Source organism: Periplaneta americana, chromosome 4, assembly GCF_040183065.1.
Source record: "Periplaneta americana isolate PAMFEO1 chromosome 4, P.americana_PAMFEO1_priV1, whole genome shotgun sequence".
Classification (NCBI taxonomy): Eukaryota; Metazoa; Arthropoda; class Insecta; order Blattodea; family Blattidae; genus Periplaneta; species Periplaneta americana.
The window spans coordinates 52502702-52517204 of NC_091120.1; the positions used below are offsets into that span (position 1 = coordinate 52502702).

Below are 14503 nucleotides of genomic sequence, written 5' to 3' on the forward strand. Positions count from 1 at the left end.
CCTCTGTACCACTGTGTTCTAAATCCTTTGGGAATGTTAAATGTTATGTTTTATTTAACGACGCTCGCAACTGCCGAGATTATATCAGCGTCGCCAGTGTGCCAGAATTTTATCCCACAGGAGTTCTTTTACATGCCAGTAAATCCACTAACATGAGCCTGTCGCATTTAAGCACACAAACGCCATCGACCTAGCTCGGGATCGAACCCGCAACCTCGGGCATAGAAGGTCAGCGCTATACCAATTGTGCCAACCAGGTCAACCATGGGAAATGATCTGGCATCAACTGAAGTCTTATGTTAGGAAAAACAATATTATCCCGACTTGAGTCTAGTGTGTTAACTTCTGTGTGATGGAGCTGCAACAATCGGTCCCCATAATTGGTCCTCCTGTGTTCAACATGCAATTAAAACGGAAGGGAATTATATGAAGCACGACAGGGACAGTAACCAAGAGAGATTTGTGATTCATTTAGGAGAGAGTGACGACGAATAGAGGTAAGAGGAGAAAAATGTCATATTTTATTACATAACATTTCAGATTTTGCTGCGAATTTAGACACGAAACACAAATTGACAATATTCTTTCGGTGTTATTACTATTATTATTGATATAGTCTAAGTATGAAAATATATTAGTTTGAAGAAGTTGACCGTACAATGATTCTATAATGAATCTTTATACACACAGTAACTCAAAATTAACCATTCATTAATTCGTGATTGATTGAATGAAAGTACAATTTGTTGTATAGAAATAAATATACGATTGTTTCATACCCACCCCGTGGCGAAGTCAATGTAAAACGTGACAACTGCACACCTAGAAATTTCCGCACGCGTCCCTTAATGACCGGGGTGGACCGTGTGGCTAAGTTCTTCTAGCGACAAAAGAGACCGACTGGGGATCCTTCGAAAAATCCTACTATATGTGACGTCACAAGCTTGTACGCACTTCCCGAGTTCGTTTCACGTGCGAGTGTTTCAATACATTGAATAAGTAAAACTAATATTTACTGTGTGTATGTAAGGTAAATAAATGGAAGAAGAGACTGTAAAAGACAAGTATTACACAAGCAGGCGCAGAAAATAGTCTTTAAGGTGTATAATTATTTAAAAAACGTTAACGAGCAGAACATTGCCGGCCATCTTGATGATGGCAGCAACATTACCAACATGCAAGAATTGACTGCAGAAGCATGTGGTGTGGGATTGAGAACCGTGCAAAGAATATTGTTAGTGAAGGAAACAGGGTTTGTTTGGTTTCATGCTTACAGTAATCAATGGCTAAGGTCATTATTGTCTTTTGATAATTTAAATTCTCTCCTGCGCTATTTGTATTGCACGTGTGTGAAGTACGATGTGGCAATGTTGTACACTGCCTTGCTCTTTCTATCTGTCTCTCTAGACGCAAATGCTAGTAGATAACTGCCTTCCAAATTGCCGTCGACTCTAGTTGCTTCTTAAAATAAATCTAATGTGAGTTCTATTTCTGGCAGTGTAGGGCAAGAAATAAAGGAAAATATTCTGGATACAAACAGTTGTACGATATTCTGGACATTCTTGGAGGAAAATCCTCAATTACACCAAAAGATTTATATCTCTGCTGGTGGAACAATTAACATCATTTAAATACACCCTATAACATTACGTGATGTACTTCTTTTCATGATACAAAAGATCTTCATGGATAACAGAGCAGTTTCTCAACTGAAAATCTCTGCCACATGTTGCTTTTGTGAAGTGCAACTCTTTGCTAAACGATGGAACCACTCTTGTTTCAACCCGAAGGAATAATGTAAGTTCATACTCAGTAGTATTCATACTGTTACAGAGAACATAATTTTTCTTAATTTATTAATGCATATTCATTACCATATTTTGCACTTTTTAAGGGCATATCTGCATGCATGTTTAATAGTTTCCAGAGCATGAACTACTACAGTCATCATTAGCAATGGAAAAAATTCAAGCCTCATCTCTTCCAAATAACCCACCTTGCAAGCAAAATGTATTAAATATAGTGAATGACATTCAGAGTATTATTACTGTATATTCAAGAACACAAATTTCGAAATTATAAGTCTGTTGCTAATGTTTCCCAACTTGACATTACAAACTACAGTAACAAAGGTTAAACATTGTACTCAGTCTTATAAACATTATTACATTGTATATACCATAAAAAACACTTTTGTGAACACATATCTAGCATACAACATTAAACATGGTTTAAATCATTAGCTTGGGTACAGTCCATGAAAACTTAATCATGGGAGGCTAACTACATAGCATCATATGATTAATGCAGCAAGGTGGAATAGTGATAAGAGAAATGGGAGTACCCCGAAAAAAATTTACTATCAAGTACCATCTTTATCCATCACAAATTCCACATGGACCCACCGGAATTGCAATACAGGTTACTAGCATGCAAAGCTGACACTCAACCTGTTCAGTTAATGGTGTGCCATTGTAAAATATTGTTCCACATTCAAACCACACATTATTTCATGGAATGCACGTGAAACTGATGCTAATCAGCCCTGTTAAACCAAAAGCACATGGCGTTTGAGGATGGGGGAGAGGTAAGAGATGTTTGAGGCAACAAAACACAACAATAATCTGTTCCACTTCCAATGTGTTACCCTTTTACAACTCTCACAAGAATATCATTGTACGAGGTGTTAAAAAAATATCGAACCTTTGGTCGGCAAAAATACATTTATTCATACACAATACATTTACTCCAATCTCCTTGAAAGTAGTCCCTTTGTTAATGCATACACTTCTCCCAGTTGTCCCACCAATGTTGGAAACATTTCTGGAATGGATATTTTGAAATGGTGTTCAGCTGGGCTGTCATGTTCCGCATAATGTCTTCTTCTGATTCAAATTGGGTCTTTTTCAGCAGCATTTTCAACTTGGGGAATAACCAAAAATCACACGGAGCCATGTCAGGGGAGTAGGGAGCCTGACAAACCACTGGAATACCATGTTTGGTCAAGAAAGTCTGAATCAGATGTGAAGAATGGACGGGTGCATTATTGTGATGGAGCTGTCAAGTTGTCTCTGCCCACAAGTCTGGTCAAAATTGAATGTACCTATCCAATGCTTACCCCCACTTTGCAAATTCTCGGACTGTGATATGACGATCCTGCATGTCCAAAGTGCGCACTTGGTCAATGACATTGCCACTTCAGTTTCTTGAGAGCCTACTGAGACGTGGTTTGCTGTCCACTGTTGTGCGGCCATCTTTGAAGCGATTATACCACTCCTTTATCTGTGATACGATCATGACATTGTCCCCAAAACCCTGTTGCATGTGAATGCTTTCCACTTTGGTATCGTCAAGCTTCTGGTAAAATTTGATGAAATATCGCTGCTCAAGTAGTTTCGTCATTTTACAATCCAACAGGCAATCACTACACTTCCTTACTCACAGGCCAACTTCCAGCGATTGCCGCTTTCTCGGGCGGGAAAAATCCACACATTCTCATGAATGTCTCCTACACATCTCCACTGAAGGACACCTCCCATTCTTCATTTGTTTACACGGAAAAATTAAGGTTCGATATTTTTTGAACACACCTCGTATGTGATATGAAGAAAGCATAAGAAACAGAAAAATAAATGAAAACGTCAAGTCATTTTTAGAAGTCAACACAAGAAAATTTAAAGGGAAAATGATGAGTCACTCTTGAGAATGAAATTATAAAATTCTCAGTTCATGAGCAAAGATATCAAGCACTTCACCTTGAAATATTCTTATATAGCTAACTACGTTTTCCCATGTCTAATGTGTGTATACTAGACGAAATTACTTTAAAACTGCTAAAGTACAAAAATTATTCAAAGAAGCATTTGTAAGCATATCACTGAAATATCCAAGGCCAGCCCACAGTATCTTTCCTACCCGTATAATAAAGAATGGCACGTGGTACAATTCTCTCTCTGATGTAATGGCCAATTTCAAAATCACTTGTCAATAGCGCCTGAGTCTCCTCATCCATTTCTGCTTCTGGGTCTTCAGGCACTAAAAAAACAAATGAAATACCATATAAGAAATCTGTAAATACCACAAACAAGACATACAAAATCTATTAAAATCTTTAGTGAGTATCTATCTAGTCACTGAACTCTCAGAAACCTTTTAAACACATTTTAAAATTGATGGATAATTTAGCTTATGACAATCATGTTACAATTCATTTTGAGGATTTTGTTCAGATAAGTCTCTGAGATACAGTGAATAATTTATTATTTTCCGTCATTGGCTTAACATTTCATATAAGGTGTGAATCTTTATACTACATATTTATTTCTGGGGTATTAACATTTTCGTCGTACTAAAACATATGATAAAACAGTTTAATTTATATGTAAGCAAGTCTTCATATTCAACATTTTATGATCCCCAAATTTAAATATTTTAAAACCATGAAGACTTGTATTGTGCCGGTGCAGGTGTTACGTGCTGTCTCTTCTCACTTTATAGACCTCTTGGATATGGAACAACAAGTTTTGATGGAGAAATCATTGCAATAAGTGAAAGTCTCAGGACTCTTCTATGCCACATCAATAAATTTAAGAATGCAGTTATATTGTCAGACTCCAAAGCAGCTATTCTATCAATCGTCTCTAAACACACACCTTCATCTCAAACAGCAGAAATAACTAAAATGCTCTCTCAATTAATATCACTCAATAAAAGAATTATATTCCAATGGATACCATCCCATTGTGGAATCCTGGGAAACGAGAATGCAGATGCTTTAGTAAAGAAGGGCAGCACTGCTACTTACAGACCTGTTACTAAATCTACGTATTACTCTGTGAAAAGATTTATTAAATCTACATACTTAAGACTTCAACAAACAAAATTTGGTAACACAATCCCAAGGGAAAAAATGGAACTCTCTGCATCAAAATCCACAGTTAATTCCCGATTTATCACGAAAATAGTCTGTAGCTGCATTTAGATTGGCAACAGGCCATGACTGTTTGGCCAAGCATCTGCATAGAATTGGAATATATCAGTCTCCTAACTGTCCATCGTGCAACTCAAATCAAGAAATGGATTCAGAACATCTCAAAATCTGTGCGTCAGTGGCTAACCATGACAATATCTTTGAAAAATATTGGAGTGCAAGAGGTCAAATGACTTTATTGTCAAATGCCTCGCATTAAAAAACAACAACATATTTTATGTATTTAGATTAAGCTTTTAACTTTTTGACATTAAGAGCATATGTGTGTACACAAATAAGAGATTATTATATTATAACTTAATTAATACCCAAGAAATAAATATGTAATATAAAGGTTCACACCTTATATTAAATGTTAAGCCAATGACAAAAAATAATAAACTATGACAATCAGTTAAATGTCTTAAGGAGAGTTGTTACTTTTAGCCACTTATTGCTCATAGTTACTAAAACACACCCTACCAAAATTATTAATATATCTACAATATTATGGGTATAGGGCTTATACCAGACCAGTCTTCACCATAAAAAAAATTCCAATTCAATGTGTGCTATACTAAGTGAATAGAGTGCACCTAATCACAGGCATGTAGTGGATTTATACAAAAAAATTATTTTAAATTAAAAAATTATTTTAAGAGAAAAGATTTAATTCAGAATAACCATTCTCTTTTTATTTTAAAGCTTCATGTGTATACACATATCACTAAAAAAAATTAAAAGAGCTCTGATAAATAGTATTGTATTTATGGCTGCTTGAAGATACTACTATTTTCACCATTATTTTGCATCCGATAAGTACAGACTTCCCTTAAGTTAACATGCCAAAACTGAGTTTCCAATTGAATTCCAAGCTCGTCTTTTCTAGAGAGAAAGCTATTCATCATTTTTAATAGATATGAATCTACGGTATTTGGGTTCAGAAACAAGATTAGTAAGTACTGAACTAACAAAGACGATTCTAACTGAACAATCAGATTATAAGCTTCAGTCCAAAGTAATGCATACTGTGACTGTACAAAGAATTTTATGACCAGTCTGGGGGTTCTGAGGGATGAGGATGACCTTGTAGTTAACTGCTTACAAGTCTCAGCTCTGAAAATGTGTTCGTGTAGAAGTGAGAATTTATCCTAGATTGTTTTGGTACTGATTATAAGATTTCGCGCAAAAAAACACTGCACAATTACATCAAATTTTTGTTTTTGAAAGATGGGAATAGTGTCAATATGCAATGAGAATCAGTGTCAGTTCGTGGAAATAATCCAATGACTAGAGAAATGTGAAAAAAAAAATAAATAAAAAACAAGATTTAAAAATGATCACCAGCCCACTCCAGATTTGTCCTGTTGTTCAAGCACAAATCTCAACACAAAACATGTATAAAATCAGACTATGAATGATCGCCGTTTAACAGCAGAAGATATTTGCATTCAGAAAGACTTACACCACAAAACAGTAATAAGCAGCCTTCATTACAAATGATATGAAAATGACAAAATCGAATGCTTGCTGGATGCCAAGAATGCTCAATGAATGGGGGGGGGGGGGTGTTTTGAATGATATGCTGCAAAGAACTACTGATAGATACCATTCAGATACACATTTTTTTTTAAAGAATGTTCAAAATGGATGAGACCTGAATCCGTAGCTTCAATCTTGAAACAAAAACACAAACGAAATATGGGGAAGATTCACTCATTACAACTAAGAAGTTTTCCGAATTCTTGCATTTGTAAAAAGTTCTACATGTGATTTTCTGGGACCAGCAAGAAATTATCCTAGCATATCCTATTCCGAAAGATATAATCACCACTAGACAATTTTACTACCTGGAACTGCAGAAAAACGACCAGACTTGCAAAAAATTTTCCAGCAAGATAATGCCCCACTACAAAAAGCACGAATTCCTTATCCAGCAGGAAGTCGAAACTATATGACATCCTCCCTATTCAAATGATCTCTAACGCCTTCATATTTATGACTAACACACAAAGTCTCACTCTGAGAAAAACAATTCTCGAGATCCAGCTTGGATTCTGCACTTCACAAGTGTCAAACATGTCTCAAAATCCCTACAAAATTTGCTACAAAAATGGATTCAGCGATGGCAACTGTATGTAGATAAAAGAAAGACTATGCAGAAAAGTGAAATATGTACAAAATTAGTATGCATAAATTCGAAATTGTTTTATAAATTTTTATGCGTTACTTTTGGTCTGCATCTCATAATTAATTTAAGACAATAGTTTACGTTTTTTAATGTTTGCAGAATACTTACTACATGGTGGACTGAAGAAATTGAAGAAGGAATCATTCTGAACAGTTTTTGTGACAGTTCTAACAGAGCCCCTCGACTTATGCTTCTGCTTCTTTTTGATGGTTTTAACAGTCACGTTCTTTCCTTTTTTCCAATCAATTATACAACCCTGAAATAATATGCATATTAACATAACAAAATAATGATACAGTAAGAAAACAGAACCAATTTCATCATCTAAAACATACTCCATTTTGCCATCATGCCCTCTTATGTACCATGGAAGAAAGATGGGTCTACATTACACAAGAAATATGATGATGAAAATGGTCATTTACATTACACCAGCGGTAAGATTATGAAAATGATCATTAATGAAGCAATTGGTGGAATGTCAGGAGGAAAAATTGGAGTACTACACCATAAACTGTCTCAAAACAACTTGTGTTTAACATAATTTCCATCTGGTCTAATCAGAATTTGAATCAGAGTCTCTATTATGGAAATGTGATAGCTCTAGTCCATCAGTTGACAGTGTGTCCAGTTTCATGAACAAACGAATCAGGAACTGAGGCATTCCACATTGAACAAGCAAGAAGTCTTACAGACACATTTGAATTTGCCTCTAAAATTTTGATTTACTATGTGCATTATGGTATGGAGAATTAAGTGCTTGATAATAAGAATAGATGTTCAATAAATCTTCTTAATGTATCCAGCTGTTTGCTGACAACATAAAGTCCACTATAGTAACAACAGATGTTAATTATAGAAAAAAATAGTTGAACATACTGTATTACATTTCTCCCTTTCCCGCATAATAATAATAATAATAATAATAATAATAATAATAATAATAATAATAATAATAATAATAATAATAATAAAAAATAATAATAATAAATACATGTTACTATTCCCTCTTATTCTTTCTCGACACAATTTCTTACTATGCATACAAATTGCTAACAGCACACTAAAATTTTAAAAGCTGTCAATGACTCGGTTAAGAGGGAAGTATTATATGATATTCTTATTGAATTTGGTATTCCCAAGAAACTAGTTCGATTAATTAAAATGTGCCTCAATGAAACATACAGCAGAGTCCGTATAGGTCAGTTTCTATCTGATGCTTTTCCAATTCACTGCGGGCTAAAGCAGGGAGATGCACTATCACCTTTACTTTTTAACTTCGCTCTAGAATATGCCATTAGGAAAGTTCAGGATAACAGGCAGGGTTTGGAATTGAACGGGTTACATCAGCTTCTTGTCTATGCAGATGACGTGAATATGTTAGGAGAAAATACACAAACGATTAGGGAAAACACGGAAATTTTACTTGAAGCAAGTAAAGTGATCGGTATGGAAGTAAATCCCGAAAAGACAAAGTATATGATTATGTCTTGTGACCAGATTATTGTACGAAATGGAAATATAAAAATTGGAGATTTATCCTTCGAAGAGGTGGAAAAATTCAAATATCTTGGAGCAACAGTAACAAATATAAATGACACTCGGGAGGAAATTAAACGCAGAATAAATATGGGAAATGCGTGTTATTACTCGGATGAGAAGCTCTTATCATCCAGTCTGCTGTCCACAAATCTGAAAGTTAGAATTTATAAAACAGTTACATTACCGGTTGTTCTGTATGGTTGTGAAACTTGGACTCTCACTCTGAGAGAGGAACATAGGTTAAGGGTGTTTGAGAATAAGGTGCTTAGGAAAATATTTGGGGCTAAGCGGGATGAAGTTACAGGAGAATGGAGAAAGTTACACAACACAGAACTGCACGCATTGTATTCTTCACCTGACATAATTAGGAACTTAAAATCCAGACGTTTGAGATGGGCAGGGCATGTGGCACGTATGGGCGAATCCAGAAATGCATATAGTGTTAGTTGGGAGACCAGAGGGAAAAAGACATTTAGGGAGGCCGAGACGTAGATGGGAGGATATTAAAATGGATGAGGGAGGTGGGGTATGATGATAGAGATTGGATTAATCTTGCACAGGATAGGGACTGATGGCAGGCTTATGTGAGGGCGGCAATGAACCTTCGGGTTCCTTAAAAGCCATTTGTAAGTAAGTAAGTAAGTCAATGAAGAATGAGAAAACTTCATTGCATTAATCTGGAGTTTCTCTTGACTGTAGCCTACAATAAATCTTATTTTCAATGATCTAGTATTAGTAGTATTTGAACAATGCTTTGAAATGCAGAGGTTATGCAGTATGGAAATTTAATTTTGCCTGAAGCTCTCCATTAAGGAAGCGAGCATGGACATGAAATGCTGTACAAATCTGTCAGGAACAGAGATCTTTTACAAGTCATAAATAATGTATGACACAGATCTCCCAGCTTGACTTTGTTCCCAGAGTTAAGACATTACTAAGAATTTAATGTCATTCTTTAAAATAAATCACCTTCATTTGAACCTGTACATGTCGGATCCATGACCCTACAAAGTAGGTATCTAAAAAACATGAGTGTTGTTTGGAACTATATATATATATATATATATATATATATATATATATATATATATATGCTTTTAAATGCGAAATCACAGTTTAGATTAGATTTTGTGGAAGGTGAAAGAGGAAGTGACACGTGGAGTTGTTCTTTTTTAGACAAAAGTTAATTAAAATGTACTTACTTTGCACTTGTAGATCTCAGGTCCCTCGAAACTAAAAGGATCACCTTCATCAGGTGTACATTTCATTTCATACTCTTTTGTGAGCACTGAATTTGAAAAGTACTCATTTGGAGAAAAATGGAACTCCAAAACAAAACCCTGCAACACAAAAAATGTTCAACACTGAACGTCTTACCTAACATGAATAATCTAATTCACAAAGCCAAACCAGCAGCGCAAATTGTGTGTGCATAACAAAAGTTAATATACAAAACAAGTCATACTTCTATCCATGAAAAATTCGCGAATAAAAGTGTTAAAAGGTAAAAAAAAAGGGTAAAAGGTATCCCCGTAACATGCCATGAAGGCACTTGGGGGGCATAGAGGTAGAGCCCCATGCTTTCCATGACCTCGGCACTAGAATGAGGTGGTGTGGTCGGCACCACACTCTACCGCCTTTTACCCCCGGGAAAGACCTGGTACTCAATTTTATAGGAGGCTGAGTGAACCTCGGGGCCGTTCTGGAAGTTTGGCAATGAGAAAAAAACCTGTCACCACCTGGGATCGAACCCCAGACCTTCCAGTCCGTAGCCAGCTGCTCTACCAACTGAGCTACCCGGCCACCGAATAAAAGTGTTTCCAAGATAAATTTTCTGGTCCTGTGAAGAAGAGCTTTGTTAACTAAACAGAATTTATATATTACAGTTGACTTCCAATTATTTCGGGTAATGATTAAGCCAAAGAAACACACACAATCGAATATATGAATATAAAATACACCGAAGAATAGTGCAATAATGTATTTCCAGTTTCCTATCAAGTGACATACAATAACAAGGAAATAATATTTGCAACACAGTATGTACTCCCACTTACATTTTACAATTTAACAGAAATTTTGTCCACTTCCGCAAGCTAACTAAATTAAGTTTGTAGCTATTTGTTCACCAGGAACACTGTAACCTGCACTGGCAATCTAAACCAATTAACTTCAGAGTATGACTACAATTATTACGCAGTTAAGATGGAATAGAAGTTAAAGACTGGCATCACAAAATATTGGCGATATTCTCTGACCAGCTGACCTTTATGTATATGCTTCATCCCACCATACACAATCAGTATTGTTTTATCCTGTATTTCAAATGTCGGAGAGAGTGAATGAACTTAACTCACCATAGGATTCGATTCCAGGAATATAACTTTGATATCATACAAATGTTTGAGGATAGGTTCATCATGTTCTTGAACCATTTCTGACAACATCTGTACGTTTTTGAAGATTGTCAACCAGAAATTTGGTATACCCTTCGTTTCGTCATTCTTATTTATCCTGAAAAATAAAATAAAATTAAAAAATCCAGTATAAATTACAAATGATGAGTGTCTACAATAAATTGCATGATCATGTGTGAAACTTACTCATTGTCTTCTTTCTTTGCATCAACATCTTCAATTTTAACTTTATTTTTCATATCAGCACGAAGTTCTTCCTCCTTTTCATCATCAGATTCCCACTCACATTCCAAGTCTGTTGGCTCATATAAGCCTGAGATTACGTCTCCTCTCTGAAAGAGTAAAGAAATATTACTTACTGGATGTAAGGAGTAACTCGCATTTATGCAGTCATTCACAGAAAAACAGCTGTAACACGTGAATAAGATTTTAGGTTTTCAACTCTGTTCACACTGAATTTCTACAACATTTAAAAATTCCATCAATAAAGTTAAGAGTCGTTTGTTGAGTAAATTTTATAATATTTTACTAGTAGCAACCTCATAATTACGTGTAAGAAAGAAACTCGCACAAAAACTATTCCTGTAAAAATTGTGGCTTTGGACTGTCATGTTCTCATCCCTTCAATTGCGTGTTAGTAATTATTTATGAAGTATTCTGACTTCTGATTATTTTTAACATTGCTACATTGCCCAACAGCATACTGGGATCAATAGACTTAGCTAAAGAAACAATTATGCCTAATTCTTCAGGATCAGGTACCAAAACACTGGAAGATTGTTTGTATATATGTATAAAACTTCTGTTGTATATTTACTATCAGATTATTAATTTTGAAATGCAATTGTAATCAATGGCGTGGCAAACATATTTGTTCGAAACTTTTTGATTGTGCAAACCATTAAAATTAAATTGCAGTGTTGTCATGATATGCTCCATTATATTTTACATTCGTCGTAGGCCTACTGTAATGTCATTTACACAGTGATCGCCAGACATTTGAACTCTCTCTGTATAGTAGGCTCGCTCTATGCATCCCTAGTTAAAGACAGAGGCTACCGCACGCTGAGCGGTTGTCTTTTGAAGTAAGACCTTTTCTACCCACTCGGGGGATGGGGTAATCTCTGTTTCCGCGTTCTGAGGCAAACATAAATGTTGCCAATTCTCCCCTGAATGCTAAAACTAACTGCAGTCTTTCTTAATATGTTCAAACAATTCACAAGTGTTTTTCTTCACTGTTTGAAAGTCTTCTGTAATTTTATTATTATTATTATTATTATTATTATTATTATTATTATTATTATTTCGTGGAGTATAGGCCTATTGTAAATTACTTAGTTGTTTACAAACCCAAGATAGCAATGATAGATGAACAGCAATTTTAAAGACATAATTAACTTTATTAGGACAATAATATAACCCTACCCAACCCCATAGCCATCAAGGGAGTTATGTTGCAGGATATCAAATCAGCCATGCAGAAAGAAACATGCAGTGGAGGAGCTCGCAGCCTCATATGGACACGTTGTGTTACGATTTCCTCCGTACCACTGTGTTCTAAATCCTTTGGGAATGTTAAATGTTAGGTTTTATTTAACGACGCTCGCAACTGCCGAGGTTATATCAGCGTCGCCGGTGTGCTGGAATTTTATCCCGCAGGAGTTCTTTTACATGCCAGTAAATCCACTAACATGAGCCTGTCGCATTTAAGCACACAAACGCCATCGACCTAGCCCGGGATCGAACCCGCAACCTCGGGCATAGAATGTCAGCGCTATACCAACTGCGCCAACCAGGTCGAACTTTGGAAATGATCTGGTATCAACTGAAGTCTAATGTTAGGAAAAACAATATTATCGCGACTTGAGTCTAGTGTGTTAACTTCTGCGTGATGGAGCTGCAACAATTGGTACTCATAATTGGTCCTCCTGTGTTCAACATGAAATTAAAACGGAAGGCAATTATATGAAGCACGACAGGGACAATAACCAAGAGAGATTTGTGATTCATTAAGGAGAGAGTGACGACGAATAGAGGTAAGAGAAGAAAAATGTCATATTTTATTACTAGACATCGGATTTTTAGGCACTAAAAATTGCAGTTTTAGGCGCCTAAAATAAGCTCAAAATTTGTAAAATTAGGCTCTATTTTAATGAAAATAGGCATTTTAGGCACATACTTATTTCTTTCACTGAAATTTTTAGTTATACACTAAAATACGCACAAAAAGTATGTTTAAACATTAAAAAAGAATACTATACGAGGTCTGTCTAAAAAGTATCCGACCTTTAGCCAGAAAAAAATATTTCAAATACCTGACGGGGTTGGGACCCTAATCCCCTTCAAAGTAGGCCCCTTGTGCTTGCACACACTTAGCCCACCGATCCTTCCACTGCCGGAAACACCTCTGGAAGTCTTCTTTTGGAATGGTGTTCAGCTCCGTCGTCGCATTCCGCATTATCTCTTCTCTACTCTCAAAATGGGATCCTTTCAGTGGTGTCTTCAATTTTGGAAACAACCAGAAGTCGCAAGGAGCCAGGTCTGGAGAGTAGGGAGGTTGGTGAACGGTTGTAATTCCATGTTCGGCCAAGAAAGTGTGTATCAATAGGGATGAATGTGCGGGGGCGTTGTCGTGATGCAAGTGCCAGTTGTTCGCCGTCCACATGTCTGGTCTTTTGCGCCGAACTGCATCACGGAGTCGCCGGAGAACATCGTGATAGTACTCCTTTGTCACCATTTGTCCTTCCGGTGCGTATTCGTGATGCACAATTCCACGGACATCAAAGAAAACAGTCAGCATCACCTTGATTTTGCTTCGCACCTGCCGCGCTTTCTTCGGCCTTGGAGACTCGGGATGCTTCCATTGCGACAACTGTCTTTTTGTTCCTGGGTCGTACCCGTACACCCATGACTCATCTCCAGTTATCACGGTGTTCAGAAACCCAGGATCAGTGTTGGCGGTGTCCAGAAGGTCCTGTGCAACGTCACGACGGAGGTCCTTTTGTTCCGGGGACAACAACTTGGGCAAGAATTTCGCAGCCACTCGGTTCATGTTCAAATCATCACGCAAAATTGCATGTGCAGAATCTTTACTCACTCCAACCTCTTCGGCAATCTCCCGCACGGTCAAACGACGATCTGCCATCACCAAATTTCGCACCCTCTCAACAACAGCTGCACTCCGAGCAGTTTGGGGCCTGCCACAACGCTGCTCACTCTCCGCTGATGTGCGGCCATCTTTGAATCGGTTGAACCACTCCTTAATTTGTGTTACACCCATCGCATCTTCCCCAAACACCTGCTGAATCTTACGAATTGTTTGACTTTGAGAATCACCAAGCTTTTGACAAAATTTGATGCAGTATCTTTGCTCAATTCGTTCAG

At 36.6% G+C, this 14503-nt stretch overlaps 1 protein-coding gene across 2 annotated transcripts in view; it reads right to left on the reverse strand.

Moving 5' to 3' along the window:
• The window catches only part of Nap1 (Nucleosome assembly protein 1), a 35608-nt gene that overhangs the window by 6391 nt on the left and 14714 nt on the right, over positions 1 to 14503 (reverse strand). For both annotated transcript variants that reach the window (XM_069823325.1, XM_069823326.1), the window contains exons 4-8: positions 11306 to 11451; positions 11060 to 11216; positions 9905 to 10042; positions 7269 to 7416; positions 3916 to 4035 (exon numbers count right to left, since the gene is read on the reverse strand). In XM_069823325.1, the coding sequence (XP_069679426.1) occupies positions 3916 to 4035; positions 7269 to 7416; positions 9905 to 10042; positions 11060 to 11216; positions 11306 to 11451 (709 nt within the window). The remainder of the gene's footprint in view (positions 1 to 3915; positions 4036 to 7268; positions 7417 to 9904; positions 10043 to 11059; positions 11217 to 11305; positions 11452 to 14503) is intronic.